The sequence below is a fragment of the Micropterus salmoides genome, unplaced genomic scaffold (genome assembly GCF_014851395.1).
Source record: "Micropterus salmoides isolate LMB-PRFRI ecotype aquatic unplaced genomic scaffold, ASM1485139v1 Ms_hic_scaffold_4286, whole genome shotgun sequence".
Taxonomy (NCBI): domain Eukaryota; kingdom Metazoa; phylum Chordata; class Actinopteri; order Centrarchiformes; family Centrarchidae; genus Micropterus; species Micropterus salmoides.
The window spans coordinates 516-16859 of NW_024043691.1; the positions used below are offsets into that span (position 1 = coordinate 516).

The 16344-nt window shown below is 39.6% G+C and overlaps 4 protein-coding genes across 5 annotated transcripts; 2 read left to right on the plus strand and 2 right to left on the minus strand.

Annotated features, from left to right (window-relative positions):
- Positions 1-329: 329 nt before the first annotated feature.
- On the minus strand, positions 330-4044 carry LOC119887724 (coiled-coil domain-containing protein 130 homolog). 2 transcript variants are annotated; one of them, XM_038698357.1, is made up of 9 exons: positions 3956-4044; positions 3185-3235; positions 3034-3087; positions 2853-2935; positions 2062-2117; positions 1908-1968; positions 1627-1769; positions 1193-1365; positions 330-797 (listed from the first exon to the last, which is right to left on the minus strand). In XM_038698357.1, the coding sequence occupies exons 2-9, from the start codon at positions 3185-3187 to the stop codon at positions 651-653; spliced, it is 720 nt and encodes a 239-aa protein (XP_038554285.1). In that variant the 5' UTR covers positions 3188-3235; positions 3956-4044; the 3' UTR covers positions 330-650. The 2 variants fall into 2 exon arrangements, with proteins under 2 accessions (XP_038554285.1, XP_038554286.1); XM_038698358.1 differs by having other exon boundaries at positions 660-797; positions 1169-1365.
- On the plus strand, positions 4031-5597 carry LOC119887723 (transcription factor IIIA-like). The gene has a single exon (XM_038698356.1). It carries the CDS (start codon positions 4149-4151, stop codon positions 5232-5234), a length of 1086 nt encoding a protein of 361 aa, XP_038554284.1. The 5' UTR covers positions 4031-4148; the 3' UTR covers positions 5235-5597.
- A 5156-nt stretch (positions 5598-10753) lies between these two features.
- LOC119887725 (persephin-like) lies at positions 10754-12307 on the plus strand. The gene is made up of 2 exons (XM_038698359.1): positions 10754-10832; positions 11101-12307. Exons 1-2 carry the CDS (start codon positions 10754-10756, stop codon positions 11565-11567), a joined length of 546 nt encoding a protein of 181 aa, XP_038554287.1. The 3' UTR covers positions 11568-12307.
- Positions 12308-12905: 598 nt separating this feature from the next.
- Positions 12906-16338, minus strand: LOC119887726 (WD repeat domain-containing protein 83-like; the record flags this gene model as incomplete). The annotated part of the gene is made up of 8 exons (XM_038698360.1): positions 12906-13278; positions 13585-13699; positions 14599-14707; positions 14902-14969; positions 15167-15293; positions 15558-15606; positions 15932-16040; positions 16220-16338. Coding segments are annotated over 8 exons (852 nt in total), but the record flags the coding sequence as incomplete, so codon positions are not given.
- Positions 16339-16344: the final 6 nt, after the last annotated feature.

Genomic DNA, 16344 nt, shown 5'->3' on the forward strand with positions numbered 1-16344 from the left:
TAGACGCTGGCGTCAGAAAAAAACACTTTGGTGGTCCTAATACATTCTTTTGCCAGTTTATTATGTACAACTAAATACAAGCAAAAAACAATGAAGTGCCCTGAAAAATGTTCTGTTTCTAGAAAACGTGTTGATTGAACTTGACGTTCATTTTGGAAGCTGTAGTCTGGTGTTGCGGTAAGATGTACTGCATTTTTACTGAGGGGCGTTTTACATCTCCATTACATCAATGCAAGTGAAGTAATTATTATATATATATATAATTATATAGACTGAAATTAAAAAAAAAAGAAATAAAAAATTGTGCAGACTTTGTGCATGTGTGCTGTCTGGATGGGGTTCAGATGGGTTTGTAAATGTGAAGTTTCTCAAAAATATGATGTGTTTCCAGGTCCAGATAACACACTACATCTACATTTTGTTCTAAAAGGGTCTTCCGAATATGCATTTTTATAAAATCCTTCCAGTTAGAAAAACTTGCAGCATGTAACCTGACATGTACAAGAATAAGCTGGTCTGCCCCATTTGAAGAATTCAATTTAAAGAGCTGCTTATGTCAGCCATCATATTTCTCTTAAAGACGGTGATGGTGCATAGATGTTCGCACATGTATTTGAACAGTGTGTTTGTGAGTTTAGACCCTGTATCTGTTACGTACAGTCAGGTGCCTGGTAGGTGAGCAGTGCTGCCAGTTTCTTGTCCTCCTCCTTCTCTGGCAGCAATGGTATGGACAGGTTGGTCCTCATCCTGACTGTGTTGTCCTTCTCCTCTTGATCAGCCAGAACTTTCTTCTCCGTCTGCCCCGCAAATTAAATCAGCGCTGTCAGTTTAGTGTGCAATACAATCTCAAATAACGTCAAGAAATCTGAACCTGGAATTACTGCTTCATGTGCTGCTTGAAGTCATTTTCTGGTGATTATTTTGTCATCTTTAAAATTGTAGTTTTTGCATAAACCTACTTACTCCCATGTACATAGGATGATGTGTGAGAACGACAGGCATGCAATAATTGTAGTGGATTTTATAGAACAATACACATTAGGAAAAAATACTGTGGTACTGCAGGTTAACACAACTTTAATTAGCCAATTTATCAATGCAAAGGCACATTTCAGAGAAAGATAGTGAAAACAACTGATGATGAATGTAATGATAATAAAACAGTTACCAACACAACAGGGCACTATCCTACCCTGAACTTCCTGCGGAGGGTACTGTTGAGCTGAAAGTCGTCCTTCCAGCTGGACTGGTAGTCTTGAATCTCTGACAAAGAAGGCAGAGCCTTCTTAAACTTCTCCTTGTCTTTCCCACCATGGTCCAGTTTAAACATGGCATCTGTCTCCAGTTTCTCCTTCTCCGTCCGCTCTGTACAGATTGAATTGATTAGAAACAGAAAACATACAGACAAAAGAAAAATCAATTATCTCCACCTTTATAAAAAAAAAGATCTGGAAGACTCTTTATAACCTCATAGCTGTGAGACCATAAAGACAAATTTTCAGTTTGTGATGGGCTGTGCACTTTACACTGCATGTTCAAAAAGGAAAACCTACGTTTAATGGTCACAGGGCTGATTTCCAGCCTAAATTACACCATCAAGAAACAAAGCAAACATGTATCCTTTACCTGTGGTGAGTATCTGTTCATTTTCAGCCATGTCCCAGCGTTCCTCCTTCCTGTTTGCCCCAGATACTATTACATAATCGCAGGTCGCTGGATCTGTCTGCATCTCGATGTAGTTGACACACAGATGGCACTTCATCCTAAACCTGGTTGAGTAGACAAAAACTTTTAGAGGTCAGAGATCCATGATGATTTTCTGTTGTTTAAGGAGATATCATAAACTGCACCACAAGCTTAGAATGTAAAGTTCACATTAACAGTCAACCCAGTCCATCTGTGTTTACCTGTAGATTGGCGTGGTGTAGTAGTTCCCCACTTTCTTCTTCTCAGCATTGTAGCGGACCCCTGCACATGCAGAACATTTGTGTCATGGATATGAAAAGACATTGTATCAGACTGTGAGACCGATCCTACTTAAAAGTTGTTCTTCAAACTTACCCATGCCAATGTGATTTTTGCAGCCATCACACCAGATGTTGTAGGGCATCTCAAACCTTAATGAACAAACAGTCAGTTAAAACACTTGTTTGTTGAAAACAATGAAAAACACCAATTCAGGGATTAAAAGTTCCATTACTTCCCATCTCTTTCTTTTTAAGATCTTCTTTACAGATGTACTGTAGCATTTCTGCCTGTCATTTGTTTGTATAAATATTAGGGGTGAAACAACTAATCGACGTAGTCGACAAAAATCGATTATTAAATTTGTCGCCAACAAATTTAATAATTGATTTGTCCATGACGTCATCGGGCCGTAGCGATACCATCAGCTTAACGGGGTGAAGTGATAGTATTAACACCTAAAATCACAGAGTTTTGTGAGTTGTTGAGTTTGGGGAAACTATATACTTTGTGAAACACTGTCTACTACAAAATCATTATTATTGGTCCCCTTTTGTAAATTTGGCAAATGTAATACATTAAGTTATTCCTTTCTTATATATATACACACATATATATATATACACACACACACACACACACACACACACACATAGCGTCATTGTGTTCAGTACCAAGTTCCATTACTTCCCATCTCTGTCTTTCTAAGGTCTACTTTTCGATTATTCGTTTCAATAATCGAGAGATTAATCGTTTATCAAAATAGTCGTTAGTTGCATCCCTCTAATAAATATGATAATAAATATGTTGAAATAAATGTACCTGTTCGATAACATGTCAGTACCTGTATTGCAAATGATAATCATTAATTATTTCTGTGTACTAACCTGATAATGAGAATGCCCTGGGACAGTTTCCTGGCCCTCTCCCGCAGAGCGTGGGTGTTATGATAGCCATTGAGGGATCCATGCTAAAGATAAAGAATGACAGCAGTGTAAGTCAGTATATTCACACACAAAAGCTGAACTAAAAACAGTGACACATACTGGTCTGCGGGATCATACACACCTTGGCCGGATCAAAATCTGGAGGGTAGTACTTGTTTGTTCCTTTTCTTTCACCCTGTCACGTAAACAGTACAGGGGTCTTTGTTAGTAAAGAGTACAACATATGTTATTATCTGTATCTTGACAGACCGATTATATACATCACTGCTTACCATAGTGACACCTGGATCTCCACACCAGTAATGGATTCACCCTTTTTTCACCTGAACAAAAAAAAAGTAATGTCACTGACATCATACTGTAAAGCTCTTTGGTTACATGTAAAAACAAAGTTATATACACTTAGTTGCCAGTTTAAGTCCAGCCAGCTAAAACTAAGGTTAAGGTTAGGGTGTTGTAGGTGTTTCTATTTTATCTGCTCTTTCACATTCACCTTGGTTAACGATACGTTGGCTGATTTCCCTTAACTTTGTTGTCTTAAGTACCTTGTTTAATTTGCTAACAGAACACAAGAGAAACATAACTTTATCTTCTTAGAAACTTAAAAACGCAATCCTTCAACAAATTTACTTAGTTAGTTAACGTTAAAAACGTGTAAACAACGTACGTTAGTTATAACGTTAAGTTATACACAACGCCGTGGAAACAGTTAAGTTAGCAACAACAACTTTGTTTGGCTAAATACTGGGACCTTCTTTCGCTTCTTTTCTGATAGGTTAGTGAGGTGTGTGTGTGTGGACCGTAAACCCTTACGTTGTTTTATAAGATATATGAAATTATTAAACTGCCATATTTTGCATAGAGTTTGGTGTGACAACGCATCGGAGCTAATAGCAAGCTAACATTAGCATTAGCTATGTAACGTCAGCGACCTCTTCGTGTTAATATGGCAAACATGTAGCTAAATGACAACTGCAAACAAACTCATTTTAAACGCGCTGCTGTCATGTTTACTCTTCAGCACAAACATAAAAGATACTTACAAATGCTCTTGTAGCTGCACAAGCAACCATCAGCTAAACACCAGAGCATAACGTTCAGGTTTCGGAAGTTGCGTCACGTTGCAGAGGATTGTGGGTAATACCGGTGTGAAGACGGAAAACGTGCTCGGAGCAGCAGACTCCAGGGGAAAATATTTTCAACGTGTGTTCGCTGTCGTATGTTAACACCGCAGATATGAAAACTAAAACGGAACCGCAGAAACGTTACATCTGCTCGTTTCCCGACTGTCCGGCGGCTTATAACAAACAGTGGAAACTGGACGTTCACTTGTGTAAACACACGGGGATCAAGCCGTACTCGTGTGAGCACGATGGCTGCGGCAAGTCCTTCTGTAGCCCTTATCACCTGTCGCGACATGAGCTCACTCACAGCGGTGTGAAGCCTTTTCACTGCACCGAGGATGGCTGTACGGAGGCCTTCACCACCAACGCAAACCGGAACAGACACATCAGCCGTGTTCACACCCAAGACCAAAAGAAGTATGTTTGCAAGTTTGAAGGCTGCACGCTCGAGTTCAAGAAGAACAAGCAGCTAAAGTCCCACATGTGTGAGCAGCACACCCAGCTGCCCCCTTACCCGTGCACTTATGAAGGCTGCCAGATGCGATTCACCTTCCCCAGCAAGCTGAAACGACACGAGAAGGTGCATAAAGGGTACCCCTGTGCAGAGGACGGCTGCAGCTTCATAGGAAAGACCTGGACGGACTACCTGAAGCACAGGAAGGAGCAGCACAGGCTCATTGTGAAATGTGACCAGTGTAACAAGGTATTTAGGGACTCCTGGTTCCTGCAGCAGCATCAGCAGGTCCACTCTGAGATGCGGGTGGTCCTCAGGTGCCCCCGGGAGGGCTGTGACAGATCATTTACCACAACCTTCAACCTGGAGAGCCACATCAGCTCCTTCCACGAGGAGCTGCGGCCCTTTGCCTGTACCCACGCAGGCTGCAGGAAGACCTTTGCCATGAGGCAGAGCCTCCAGCGCCACAGCATTGTCCATGACCCTGACAGAAAGAAGCTAAAGAAGCCTGGACCCAAAAGATCTCTTGCTTCCAGGTTAAGTGGTTACAGCGAAACAAAGAGAGTGGTCAGGAAAAAGCGCAGGGAACCTGAATCCATTAGAGAGTCTGCTCAAAAGACTGATCCACCTGGTCCGGTTGAGTTGGTGTCCCTCCTGCAGGACACGTCCTTGCTGAGCAGCCCTGGTGTGGACACACATGGACTTACTAATGCCCTAACTACACCTCTGACCATGAAGGCTTAAATAAAGGAATTCATATGAACATTTTGAAGACAGCCGGCACTAGAAAAGAGCATTTATGATGTATTATCTTTTCTACCTCGGTAGTTGGAGTTCTTTATGTTGTGTAAATTTAGTCCACCACTTTCTTGGAATCAAATCTTGTTGGCATCATTTTCAGTTATACTCTCTACTTAAACTATTTCTGGTGGACTTTTGTTGATTTTCTGGAGCCAATAAATCCAGTATATTTGTGCCATTATAAATTTAAGAAAATAAACCGTCTATGTTGTAAATGTTTTTTTTGTAAAATGTAATGTAAAATAAAACATTGCAGTAAGACATTGTTGTGTCTAAATTAAACCTGTGGATGCCTTGATGAATGTATTTTGTGTCTGGATATTCTGTTCTAGTCCATTAGGCCTAATGTGGGTAAAAAAACATGTTTTGATATGATGCATTTTATCAGTTTAAATCCATAAAATGATAAAAATTTGGCCATTTTACATTTACAAAATGTCTGGCAGGATCTTTTACTAATGTGTATTATTATTATATAGAGAGAGAGAGAGAAAACCTGCAGATTCTTGTGCCTTTATGACACATGGTGGAGTGTCTCAGCTCTGACCATCAGATTTACAGCATTAACAGGAGCAGCTCCATACAAGTTTGAGATTCCAAGGTTAAATCCTCTCTGAATATTTCCCGTTACTAGAAGCCTGCTCCCTACATTCCTGCCCTGCTCTGTTCAGACGAGCCCTATATGGACTGACTGTCTGACCAGCTCACCCAGGAATGCACAGCAGACCTCATCCAATGAGTATTTGTACAGTTTGAGTGTAACGTAATCATTTCCTCTTCTTACATGGCTTTTTAAGTCATAAAACCTGAATTCAGCATGTGGAACAAATGCTCAGATTTGCCTTGATTAGACTGCTGCAGCGACACTGACCGCTCTTTGTAACACTGCAGTGTAATCGCTGTGTCGTCTCATGAGTCAACATTTGTTTCTACAAACTACACATTTTCAGCTTTCTTTTGTAAACTTTAACTGGTGTCCTTTGTTTGGCCATCTTATTTTTAACCTTTACATCTCAGATTTTCCATACTTTTAGCAGCTCATGTATAAATAGATATTGTTCCTGTTCTATTTTTATCACTTCATATCAGTTTTGGCATGAACTCAGGCTACATTTAGCCAAGTCTGGATTCATGCCGGAGCATCAGCTGTCTGGCTGCCTGTGAACAGATTAGGTAAAAAATGGTTACAGGCTACATAAAATGTTTTTTTAAACATTAGATAAGGTACAGCAGGTTTAAGTATGATATATATATATATATATATATATATATATATGGTTTTTTTTTAAAAATGAAGTCTGGAATGAAGAATTTGTCTGGATTAAAAAGGAAGTAAGTAATTTCTGGTGGTTAAAATTCCATCTGGATTAAGAAATATATTCTTTGTATAAGCTAACACCTATAGAGGAGCATGGATGTAATTACTGTTTGATTTTAATTGGCAAGATCAAGTTATTAGATGTTCTATAAATCCTCCAAAGTAGAGGATTTATTTTCATTTTTCATAGAAGAGAAAGACACACAGGAAGCGGTATATTCTAAAAAAAAAAATAAAAGTCTGCTTCATGAGAACAAAATAAACGTTCTGAACGTGCAGGAATGCACCAGAGGAGAGAGTGCTGGAGGGAGCGATTTTCCCCTAAAAGATCTATGATGCCTTGAAAAAGATTGAAAAGTAGGGAGCAGAAAGCAGCCCAGAGGTTAGACAAGCTGCGAGGTTCCTACTGAGAAAGCTGGGCCATTGGGGATAAAGGGACGACCTGCCCTGCAATAACTGTAACTGCAGGTGTTTCCTTGGAAAAATGATGAAATCTGCAGCTGCTCCTCTAGAGTTGCTGTGGCCACCAGTAGAGGATGTTTATCAATGTGAAAATCTGTTGTACGTAAGATATATGTATATAAACAATTTAAGAAAAGTATTGCTGACAAAGCTAACATCATGATATTTAGGAGGTGAAAAGTTTAACTGTGCTAAATTTGCTAATTAGCATTCATCACAAAGTACAGCTGAGGCTGATGGAGTTAGTGTTGCAGGTATTTGGTCATAAAACACGGTACTGGACACATTTCTGGTGCCAGAGTAAAAGTCAGGGAATCACCAAAGTAATCAAAATCATCCTGTGGAGGACGATCCATCCAATAGTTATTGACACATTTCACTCAAAACCATGAATGTCAACCTCATGGTGATAATGGGGAAAAGCCTGGGGATCACCAAATCCTACCACCAAAAATCCTCACATAATGAATCCCATGGGTAAACATATTATGTTGTTATCTAAGAGCTTATTGTGTGATTTCAATCCAAACAGGCTGTCCTTTGTTTTAAATTTGTGATTATCAATTTTGGCTTAAAGAATAGGTGACACATTTAAAATGATTGGTATATAGCACCAGTAAGGTTTTGAGATCTGGCCAGGTTTACCACTGTATAAAAATCATTGTGTCTTTTATCCCTTATTTCTTATCTTTTTTCTTTTTTCTTTTTTTACAGAAATTGATGCCACGTTCTTTCCATTCTTTTCTCATGACAACCCTGAATTCCAGACTGGTTCTTTAGGCCGTAATCCAAAGGGATTTCTCTATCTCCACTGTATTTCTCCCACCACCTCCTCTGCTGTCCTTCTGTCTTTTCATCTCTTGCTTGGCCTTTGTCCTGCTGTCTATTTGAGAGGTGGAAGGAATGTGTCAGGCCCTTTGCCCTTTGTTCTTTGTTTTCTGTACAAATTACCAGGAAATAGAAACTGTCCGTGTGAATGATTTTGCTTGCTTGTGGACAGCTGAGTTAAGCAGAGCTCTTATTGTTTTCAACTTGTGCAGGTTGACAAAGGTCTTTATTTACTGTATCTGCAGAAACGTGGAGGGTTAGATTCCCAGTATAATTACAGTCTGAACAAGGCCATGGAGAAGATCCAGACTGGGTCAAGACTGGGTGCAGTTTTGTGTCTTGCTCAATGGCGCTTCACCGTCACTATATTTACCCCAGGCTAGGAGACTAGGACTAGGAGAGGTCCAGTGATCCAGTTTTGAGTGCTAAAACTCACATTCATTAGCCTGTTAAAGCCATTAAGCCTTTTATATTTAACTCTATAAGATAAAACAAATCTATTAACATCACATTTGTGACTCTTGAAAATAAAGTTGTCTCAATTAGTGTTTATATGAAGGTTAAGAGGATGGTGATGTGAAGAGGATGTTGATTTTTTCTTATTTTCATCCTTGTGTGTGCATGGGTTTTCTCCCACAGTCCAAAGATATGAAGGGCAAGTGAATTGGGATGTCTTAATTGCTACAGGCATGTACGTGTTTGGCTGTTTTCGTATATATGATCCATCCTAAAACATTCAGTTTAAAACTGTAAAATGAAACCATCCCTTAAAACTATTGGTGAATATTTAACAGGTAGTCCAGAATGCATGAAAATAGGTAGGATACTGAAATAAAGCATGAAGAAACATAGGTATTTGGGGGAAAATGTGCTCAAGTCAGATGTATTGAGTTTCCTAGGCTATAACTGAGGAGGAGCTCACTACAAAAACACTGTAATTTTTCAATTTAATGTCTAATTTACTGCAGTCTCTAAAACCTTATCCTTGAAAGAATTATAGAAATTCCTGGCAGTAAATTTCCTGGGCCATTATTAGTTCAAGATTTAGGGATGATTCCTTTGTAATTCCTATCAACAGAGCTATAATACATGAAAAATGGGGTTGTTTAAATATAATAAATAATCTTGTCTCATTGGACACACTCCTCATGTCTAAATATAACTAAGTGAAGCCAGGAGTCAGGCATTAACAAAATGCAGTAGAAATAATGTAATAGTTATGATAACTGCATTAATTGCCTGCATTGTAGTGTATATTTCACAATATACATATTGCTTGAGTTGCTCTTTTTCACAAACATTTGCTCACATTCTTTAGCTTTTATCTTTAGTTTCACACTTTCATGATGCACCTGCCCGTCTTATTTTGATTGTTAATTCTGTCATTGTTATTATTTTAATGACGTATCCAACATATGTTTGAGAAAAGTAGCTACTTGGCTAACAGTTATGTTAATCATATATTTAAATATCATCAAAGTATCAAGATTAGTTAGTTTTTGAGTAACTAGTAATGCACCATTCCTGTTTGTCTAAGCCACATGGAGCGTTTGAAATACAACTTACAAATGGACCGCATGGGGAAGCATTAGGGAGTCAAAGAATGTCTCTCTATGATAGTCAAATGACACAACCATATTGGCTTGAGTGAGTAAATCTCTTACCCAATATGAAACCAGTAAAATCATTCACTTACTAACTAATAATTTCCATTTGGCACACTCAAGCTGTTGTTATAGCTAAAATGTTTTGAAAATAATCAGCTAATTTCCTATGCACTTGGTTTATCAATCATCATCAACACCAATCATGTCAGATGTAGATTAGTGTAGGAAAGACAGATAGAGAATACGTTTAGCAACTCACAAATTGATATGGGTTCAGTTCACAATTTCGGTTACATCAGTTGCTAAATGAGGGTTGCACTTTCTTGTAAACTCCAAATTCCATTCACTGCCTTTTTGGGCCCTATAACCGTTACATAATGCATATTCTACTTATTCTACATGTCAGGCACACATTGCTGACGAGATCCCTCAATTTATGGACCAGCTCAAGACGAGTCACCCGTTGTGGAATGTCTGCTGAAACAGGCCCTGTTGCGTTCTAATTATAACCCGACTTCCCTTACTTCTTTGGAGGTTAACCTTTTAAAGTTTTTTTTGCTTTCCTGTATTGATCCTCAGATGTAACATTTAAAATAAGATCAGTGACAAAAGCCGAATACAACAGGGGACTATTATAAGACATTTCACAATGTATTTTCTGCCTCCTTCCTTTACATTTCCTACATGGATAATTTTTGTGTTTATGTATTGATAAAGTTCTGTCTATGAATTTATAACTCGGCTGCTTGCCTGCCTTTCCACTTCCGTGTCTGTCTAGCTACCTATCTACTGATTCATTTATCACACATTCTTCTCAGCATCATCAATGTGACATCATTGTCCACTCCTTAGCAGCTTTTAAGAGCCCCAAACCTCTGGGAATCCATATTGCCAGGGGCCAACATCCTCTGGAAGAAACATCTGGGGGAAAACTTAACAATAAGCTAGTGATTTACACCAATTAGATAATCCCAACAGGACAAATTCTGGGTCAAGCTCCCGCCTGCCCTCCTACGCTCCCTGTCAGGCACAGGTGAGTGGGATAGTCTGTTGGCAAGTAACGGGTTAGTCTGTCTCCCCCCTACACCTCCTCACCTCATCCCTTCACCCCCTTCATCTCCGAGGGCTATATATTGGAGGTTGTGACTCGTCTTCATCTTAAGCATCACTTGCACCCGCAGACATACAAACACACAAGTGTCTGGTTCATTTTGAGCGACGGCTCAGACGAAGAGCAGACTCTAGCGATGAGGTCCCTGTTGAAACTGGTTGTGATTCTGTTTTGCGTCCAGAGGGGAGAGAGCCGCTGGCTGACATCATTGATTGGTAAGTGCCGGTCGAAGGGACGGCCGTGACCTATGACCTTTTGGCTAAAATCTAATTTTTGATTGCTTTGAGAGCAACGTGTTAACTATTGTGTCTAGACTTAAATATGTTTCACTTTAAACTTTAATTTTCTGCCTTTTAGAAGTTACTCATTCTTAGTTAACAGTGTAAATAACTGGTTGAGTGTTTTATACATTACATCTATCAGAATTTTGTACATCAGATGTATATATATATATATATATAAAACTCTTTTTGCCTTTTCCAGATCAGAATCAAAAAACAGCATCTACACACACGTCACCAAATGATGACAAGAGAAACGGAGATCCAGCTGCGGAAGATGGCCAAACAGAAGCTTCTGGAGTCGTGCCATCACCCGATCCCTTCGTCCTGATCCCAGTCCGGTCACGTCGCTCTACTCTGGACTCCCAGTGTGGCCTGCGCTCCATCCTGTTGCAGGTTCGAGACCTCGGGCTGGGATACGACTCAGACGAGACCGTCCTCTTCAAGTACTGCAGTGGGACGTGTCCTCACGTTCGCTCCAACCATGACCTCACCCTTTCCAGCCTGCTGTTGAGTGGGGTGCTCCCTCAGCCAGCACCTGGGGAGCTGTGGCACAACGCGCCCTGCTGCAGGCCCACCCACCACGAGGACATGGCCTTCCTCGATAACTCGCACCGCTGGCACAAGGTGGAGAAGCTGTCAGCCGCTGGCTGCAGTTGTGTGGGTTAGACAGCTGAGCGTAGACGGTTGAATGGGGGAATGTGAAGGGGTTGGGGTGTATGATGGTTTGTGAGGACACATTTGCTGGCAGGTTTTCTTGTAATGTCTGTTAATGATTTCATTCGAAAATGTCTTACCATTGAGGAAGCTGAAACCTATTCTTACAAAGGTTATTTATGTCAACGTCAATGAGCACTTTTGGGTGAACACCTCATGAATCCGGTGACGATAATTTAAATGTTTTGACTTCAACTGGTGCTCTCATGGGCCTCAGTTGATTAGATTTGTATTACTGTTGGCATTTGCCAACTTAAAAAAACTATAGTGATGGCAGTCAAGGAAAAACTGCTCAACTGATCCCTCCCTATTCTAAATCTGACAAAGCAGTGCAAAATGGTAAAAACTGAGCGGAGACACATTTCTACTACAAACTACTTGACTATTTTTGTAAATAAGCTGACATGTATTTATTTAAAATCTTCAGTGCAATTAATAATACGATGGATCATACATACGAAGCTGCGCAGATCCACCTTGTGGTTTGACGAACGCAGCTGAGTGAAGTTCTTCACAATTCAGACTTATTCATCAACAGTCCAGCTACAGTTTTTAAAAAATGTATTTATGTAAGATAAGTTATTTATTTATTTGCTGCCATTCTTTTGTCATGCTGATTAACTTATTTTGTAATGCGCCTATCTATATGTTCATTGTGCGTAAAGTTCCTAATAAACGTGTACAGAACTCAACAGTGTGGTGGGGGGATCATTAATTTCAAGAGAAAAATGGCATGTGGTGTATACAAGAATATGTTTATTCAAGGTTTTGTACAAAAATATGTTTTGCACACATACAAAAACCCAAGTCCTAGATCATTTAACTAGAATTAGATTCACATCCAGATCATGTGCGCTGTACATCTGTGAACCAGAGTTCAACATCATTTTCTGTTTTTGTGTCAGATGACATGTCTAGAGAACTAAATCTTTGTAAAGCTAACAGTCATAAAGACAGACTGATGAGCTGGCTAAGATGTTAGCTGTACCTGAATGGCTGCTGTGTGTCTATGTAGCTCACTTCTGACTAAAATAAACATTTCCCCCTTTGGCTACCACCATGAGCCTTTGAAAATGTGATTCACTTTCATGTATTGACTATTCCCTTTTTGACTGACCCAACAAGAGAAGGCAAAGAAATAACGATTCCCTTAGGAATCTGTGTGATTTTCCTGGTGCCTCTCAAAAAGGTCTGATTGCTCAGGTATGTGTACTTTTCACTGTCCCTACCCTGTATCACATTTGACAAGTATGCCAGGGTACAAGTTCTGCTAGAAATGCTCACACTGTTAATAAAAAAAACTACCTTCAATGGTCCTGTGTTTAGAGTCAAAAACGAAATGTGAGAGTAAGTTATTTTCAATTAATTAATTAATTAGTTTTCAAGCCACCATAAAGTTTATCAGGTTTTAAAGTTACAATGTTCACAGACTGTATGATGTTGAAATAACAGAAAAATAAATCAATCCTCTTAGCATGTAAATGTGGCTTTTGAGTATTTTCACCAATTATGTGGCCATTGCATCCTCCTCTGTCTCCTCTGGCTCTGCGCCCCACACCTGAACACGCCCCTCCATGGCTGTAATGAGGCAGGTCTCTGTGGGATGGAAGGACAATGACTGGACAACCGCTTTCCCCACTGGCAGTTTCAAGGACAAAGATCCCTGGTGGTGAGAAAAACAACAACAAAAAACACATTATACAGAATTTGTATGCTTTCAGTACACTTTCTATATCTGTTTCTAACATAAGGTTAGATCATATTTGAAAGTTTCTGCAGCATTCATGTGCTGGTGAGATGCAACCCAAAGGTTACAGGCTGCTCTTCTGCATGATACAAAGCAGTTTAGTATTGGTGGAGTGCCAACTAGCTCCATATTTTCCCTGTTTTTCTGTGCACTTTCTAAAATGCCTATGTTGAATTCATTGTGTTTAATGCATTATGAACATAAATGTAACCACACACTTACTTCCACCAGGTCCCAGCAGTAGACATGACCGTCCTCTGAGCAGCTAAGGACGTGAGTATCTTTACTGGACAGGCAGCAGTCCAGCTTATAGCCCTTCATCTTGTGTCCTGTATACCTGAGTGACACAAAGAAACAAACAGAAACATCATAATAATCTAACCTTATGTTAGAAACAGATATAGAATTATTATTATTATTACATTACATTTATTTATCTCAACTGTATGTTTATCTACGTGTAGCACCTTATCACCAAAGCAAATCCCTCGTACGTGTAAAATACTACTTGGCAATGAAGCTCTTTCTGATTCTGATTTGAGTCTGAATTAATATGCATAAATTACATACATACTAACATCACAGGGGTGTGGACAATACAACAGATACACCTTTACAATAAATTGTACCTTTTAGAATTTTGTGATGTTCACTTGTTGTTTGTTTGGAGTTTTTGTTGGGCTGAGCTGGTTTAGATAGGTACAGTAAATATGGGCCGAACTGCTACTTTTTGCATTTATATGTTCAATATGCTGAAATTGTTAGTTAAGCCTCATTGCGTTTGGTTTTATGCAGATTTTTACCCAATAATACTGATTTTTAGAACGAGCAGATTGGTTTAAAAGGATTGACACCCACATTTCTATGTCAGTGTGCGTTTAAAATATGTTATGTTTCCTGCTGCAAGAAGACACTCTTCATGAGTGTCACTGAGTCATGTCCTGTTGGGGTTCAAACATTCTTTCACGGATATAAAGTGAAGTGAAATACAGAATGAAATCGCAACTTTACTCAAATTTCCACTTGGATTTCTGCCTTAGCTATTTTTACCCCACTTTTCAGATGCTTTATAATATGAAAACAAAAAGATTACTTGCTAAAAAAAAAAGCTGATAAATGAGGAGGCCCAGTAATAATGTGTGCAGTGGAGAAAAACTGCTGTCTAGATTAGTTGACTAGCAAGTGAAGCCATGATGGGGACACACCACACTGAAAATGAGACTGAACAGCACTCACTCTCCCAGCATTTCCCCAGTGCTCTTGTCCAGTAGTCTGACTGTTGAATCTAGACTGGAGCTCAGAGTGCACTGACCGTCCTGACTGAAACACACACATGTGATGGGACCTGGAACACACACAAGTTACAGGTTCTGTAGTTTCATGGACATAGGTTTCCAAAAGTCATTATTTTCATTCACTACTATTACTACAACAATTGTACTTCTGCTAATTCTACTATTGCTCCTAATACTAACAACAGTAGGATTCATTGTTTACTATTGATGAATGCTGAAAAGATAGAATGAAAAGATTACTAACTGCTGATGAAGTCAACATGCAGCTGTCCCATTCTCAGATCGTAGCGTCTCACTCTCCCATCCACAGACCTAATTACCAGATAATAGTTTTTAAATAGTGCCACAGTGAAATCTCCAAATTAAATCTCTGTCTAACTGGTGGGAATGTAAAAGGGGGAATACATTTTCCCTTTATTTGCTTCCAGTTCAATGCTGCAGTCTGGACAAGAAGATATAAGTGGTGTATATATTTGTGATAAATACAATCTTAAGTCTTCTGTGCTGACCCGGTGAGCAGCTCGTGTTGTGCCACCTTCAGGCTGCTGATACCATCCTGAGCCTCATCTAGAACCTGGATGGGCTCAAATCTTCTGGACCTGGTGTCCCAGCACCGAACTGTCCCATCTATGGACCCTGGATGAAGAGAAAACAAGCCCAGACCACAAATAAATTGATATACATGTTTACTGGAATTAACACTAAAACGCAATTAGAATCAGTAAATGGTAAGTATTAGTGTTAATGAGTTGGTTACAATTTAACATAAATACAGACCAAGAAACTCAATGTTCAAGTGGCAAGATATTTCACATAACAATGCACTATCCAAGAAAATACACAATGTATACTGGATAATGTATTGTGCACTGTAGACATTTTACATGAGTGAAGACATACCAGACAAAATGACAGTCGCCTCCTCGTTGAACTGGACACAGTTGACTTTCTGTAAGCAGGAAATTTGAGTGTTTTAATATTCTTTAATTTGTTTTTTTGTGAGTGTCTTTGTGCCTGGGTTTGAAGGTTTGTTGTTGGGACTGTGTTGTTTTCCAGCGTCTTCTGTCTGTTGTTTGTGTTATTTTATTTAATCCCAGTACCCATTCCCTATTGGAGGCCTTTGTCTCCTGCCAGGTCGTTATTGTAAAAAAGAATCTTTCTTAATTAACATGCCTGGTAAAATAAAGTGTAATCAAAAAAAGGTGCAAAAAAATTAAACTAAACTTTATAAATGACAAAAACAACTGGGTTCAAAGAGTTATAAACAGCAGAACTGACCCGGCATGACCTCTGAGTTTACGTGTGACCTGGCCCGTGGCGACATCCCACAGGATCACTGTTTTATCCGAGCTGCAGGAGCAAATCTGGCTGTTGTCGAAGGAACTGTTGAAACAGCCAATGAGAAACAAACACTGTAACGTCTTGCGGGGTTCAAATATAGCTTCAGCATTTGTTCTTTCATACACACACACACACACACTCATTTATCATGCATTTTAATGCTATATTGGTGGGTTGACCTTCCCAACGCACTGTGGAGGAGGCTGTGACAATTCCCTCACCCATCAGCATCCAGAACCTCATATCCGTGGCCACTGTAGGTCTTCAGCTGGGTCCCTCGGCTCACACTCCACAGCTTTAGAGATTTGTCACTGCCACAAGACAGCAGGTAGTTCCCATCAGCTGA

Bases quoted from the DNA above. Each gene is read 5' to 3' on its own strand.
- LOC119887724 (XM_038698357.1), bottom strand. The intron at 2,936-3,033 runs GTGTGTATGATC...CTTTATCTTTAG, and splicing joins CAGATTTTGATCCGGCCAAG to CATGGATCCCTCAATGGCTA. The intron at 1,770-1,907 runs GTAAACACAGAT...CTACTCAACCAG, and splicing joins TACACCACGCCAATCTACAG to GTTTAGGATGAAGTGCCATC.
- LOC119887723 (XM_038698356.1), top strand. From the start codon at position 4,149: ATGAAAACTAAAACGGAACCGCAGAAACGTTACATCTGCTCGTTTCCC.
- LOC119887725 (XM_038698359.1), top strand. From the start codon at position 10,754: ATGAGGTCCCTGTTGAAACTGGTTGTGATTCTGTTTTGCGTCCAGAGG. The intron at 10,833-11,100 runs GTAAGTGCCGGT...TGCCTTTTCCAG, and splicing joins CTGGCTGACATCATTGATTG to ATCAGAATCAAAAAACAGCA.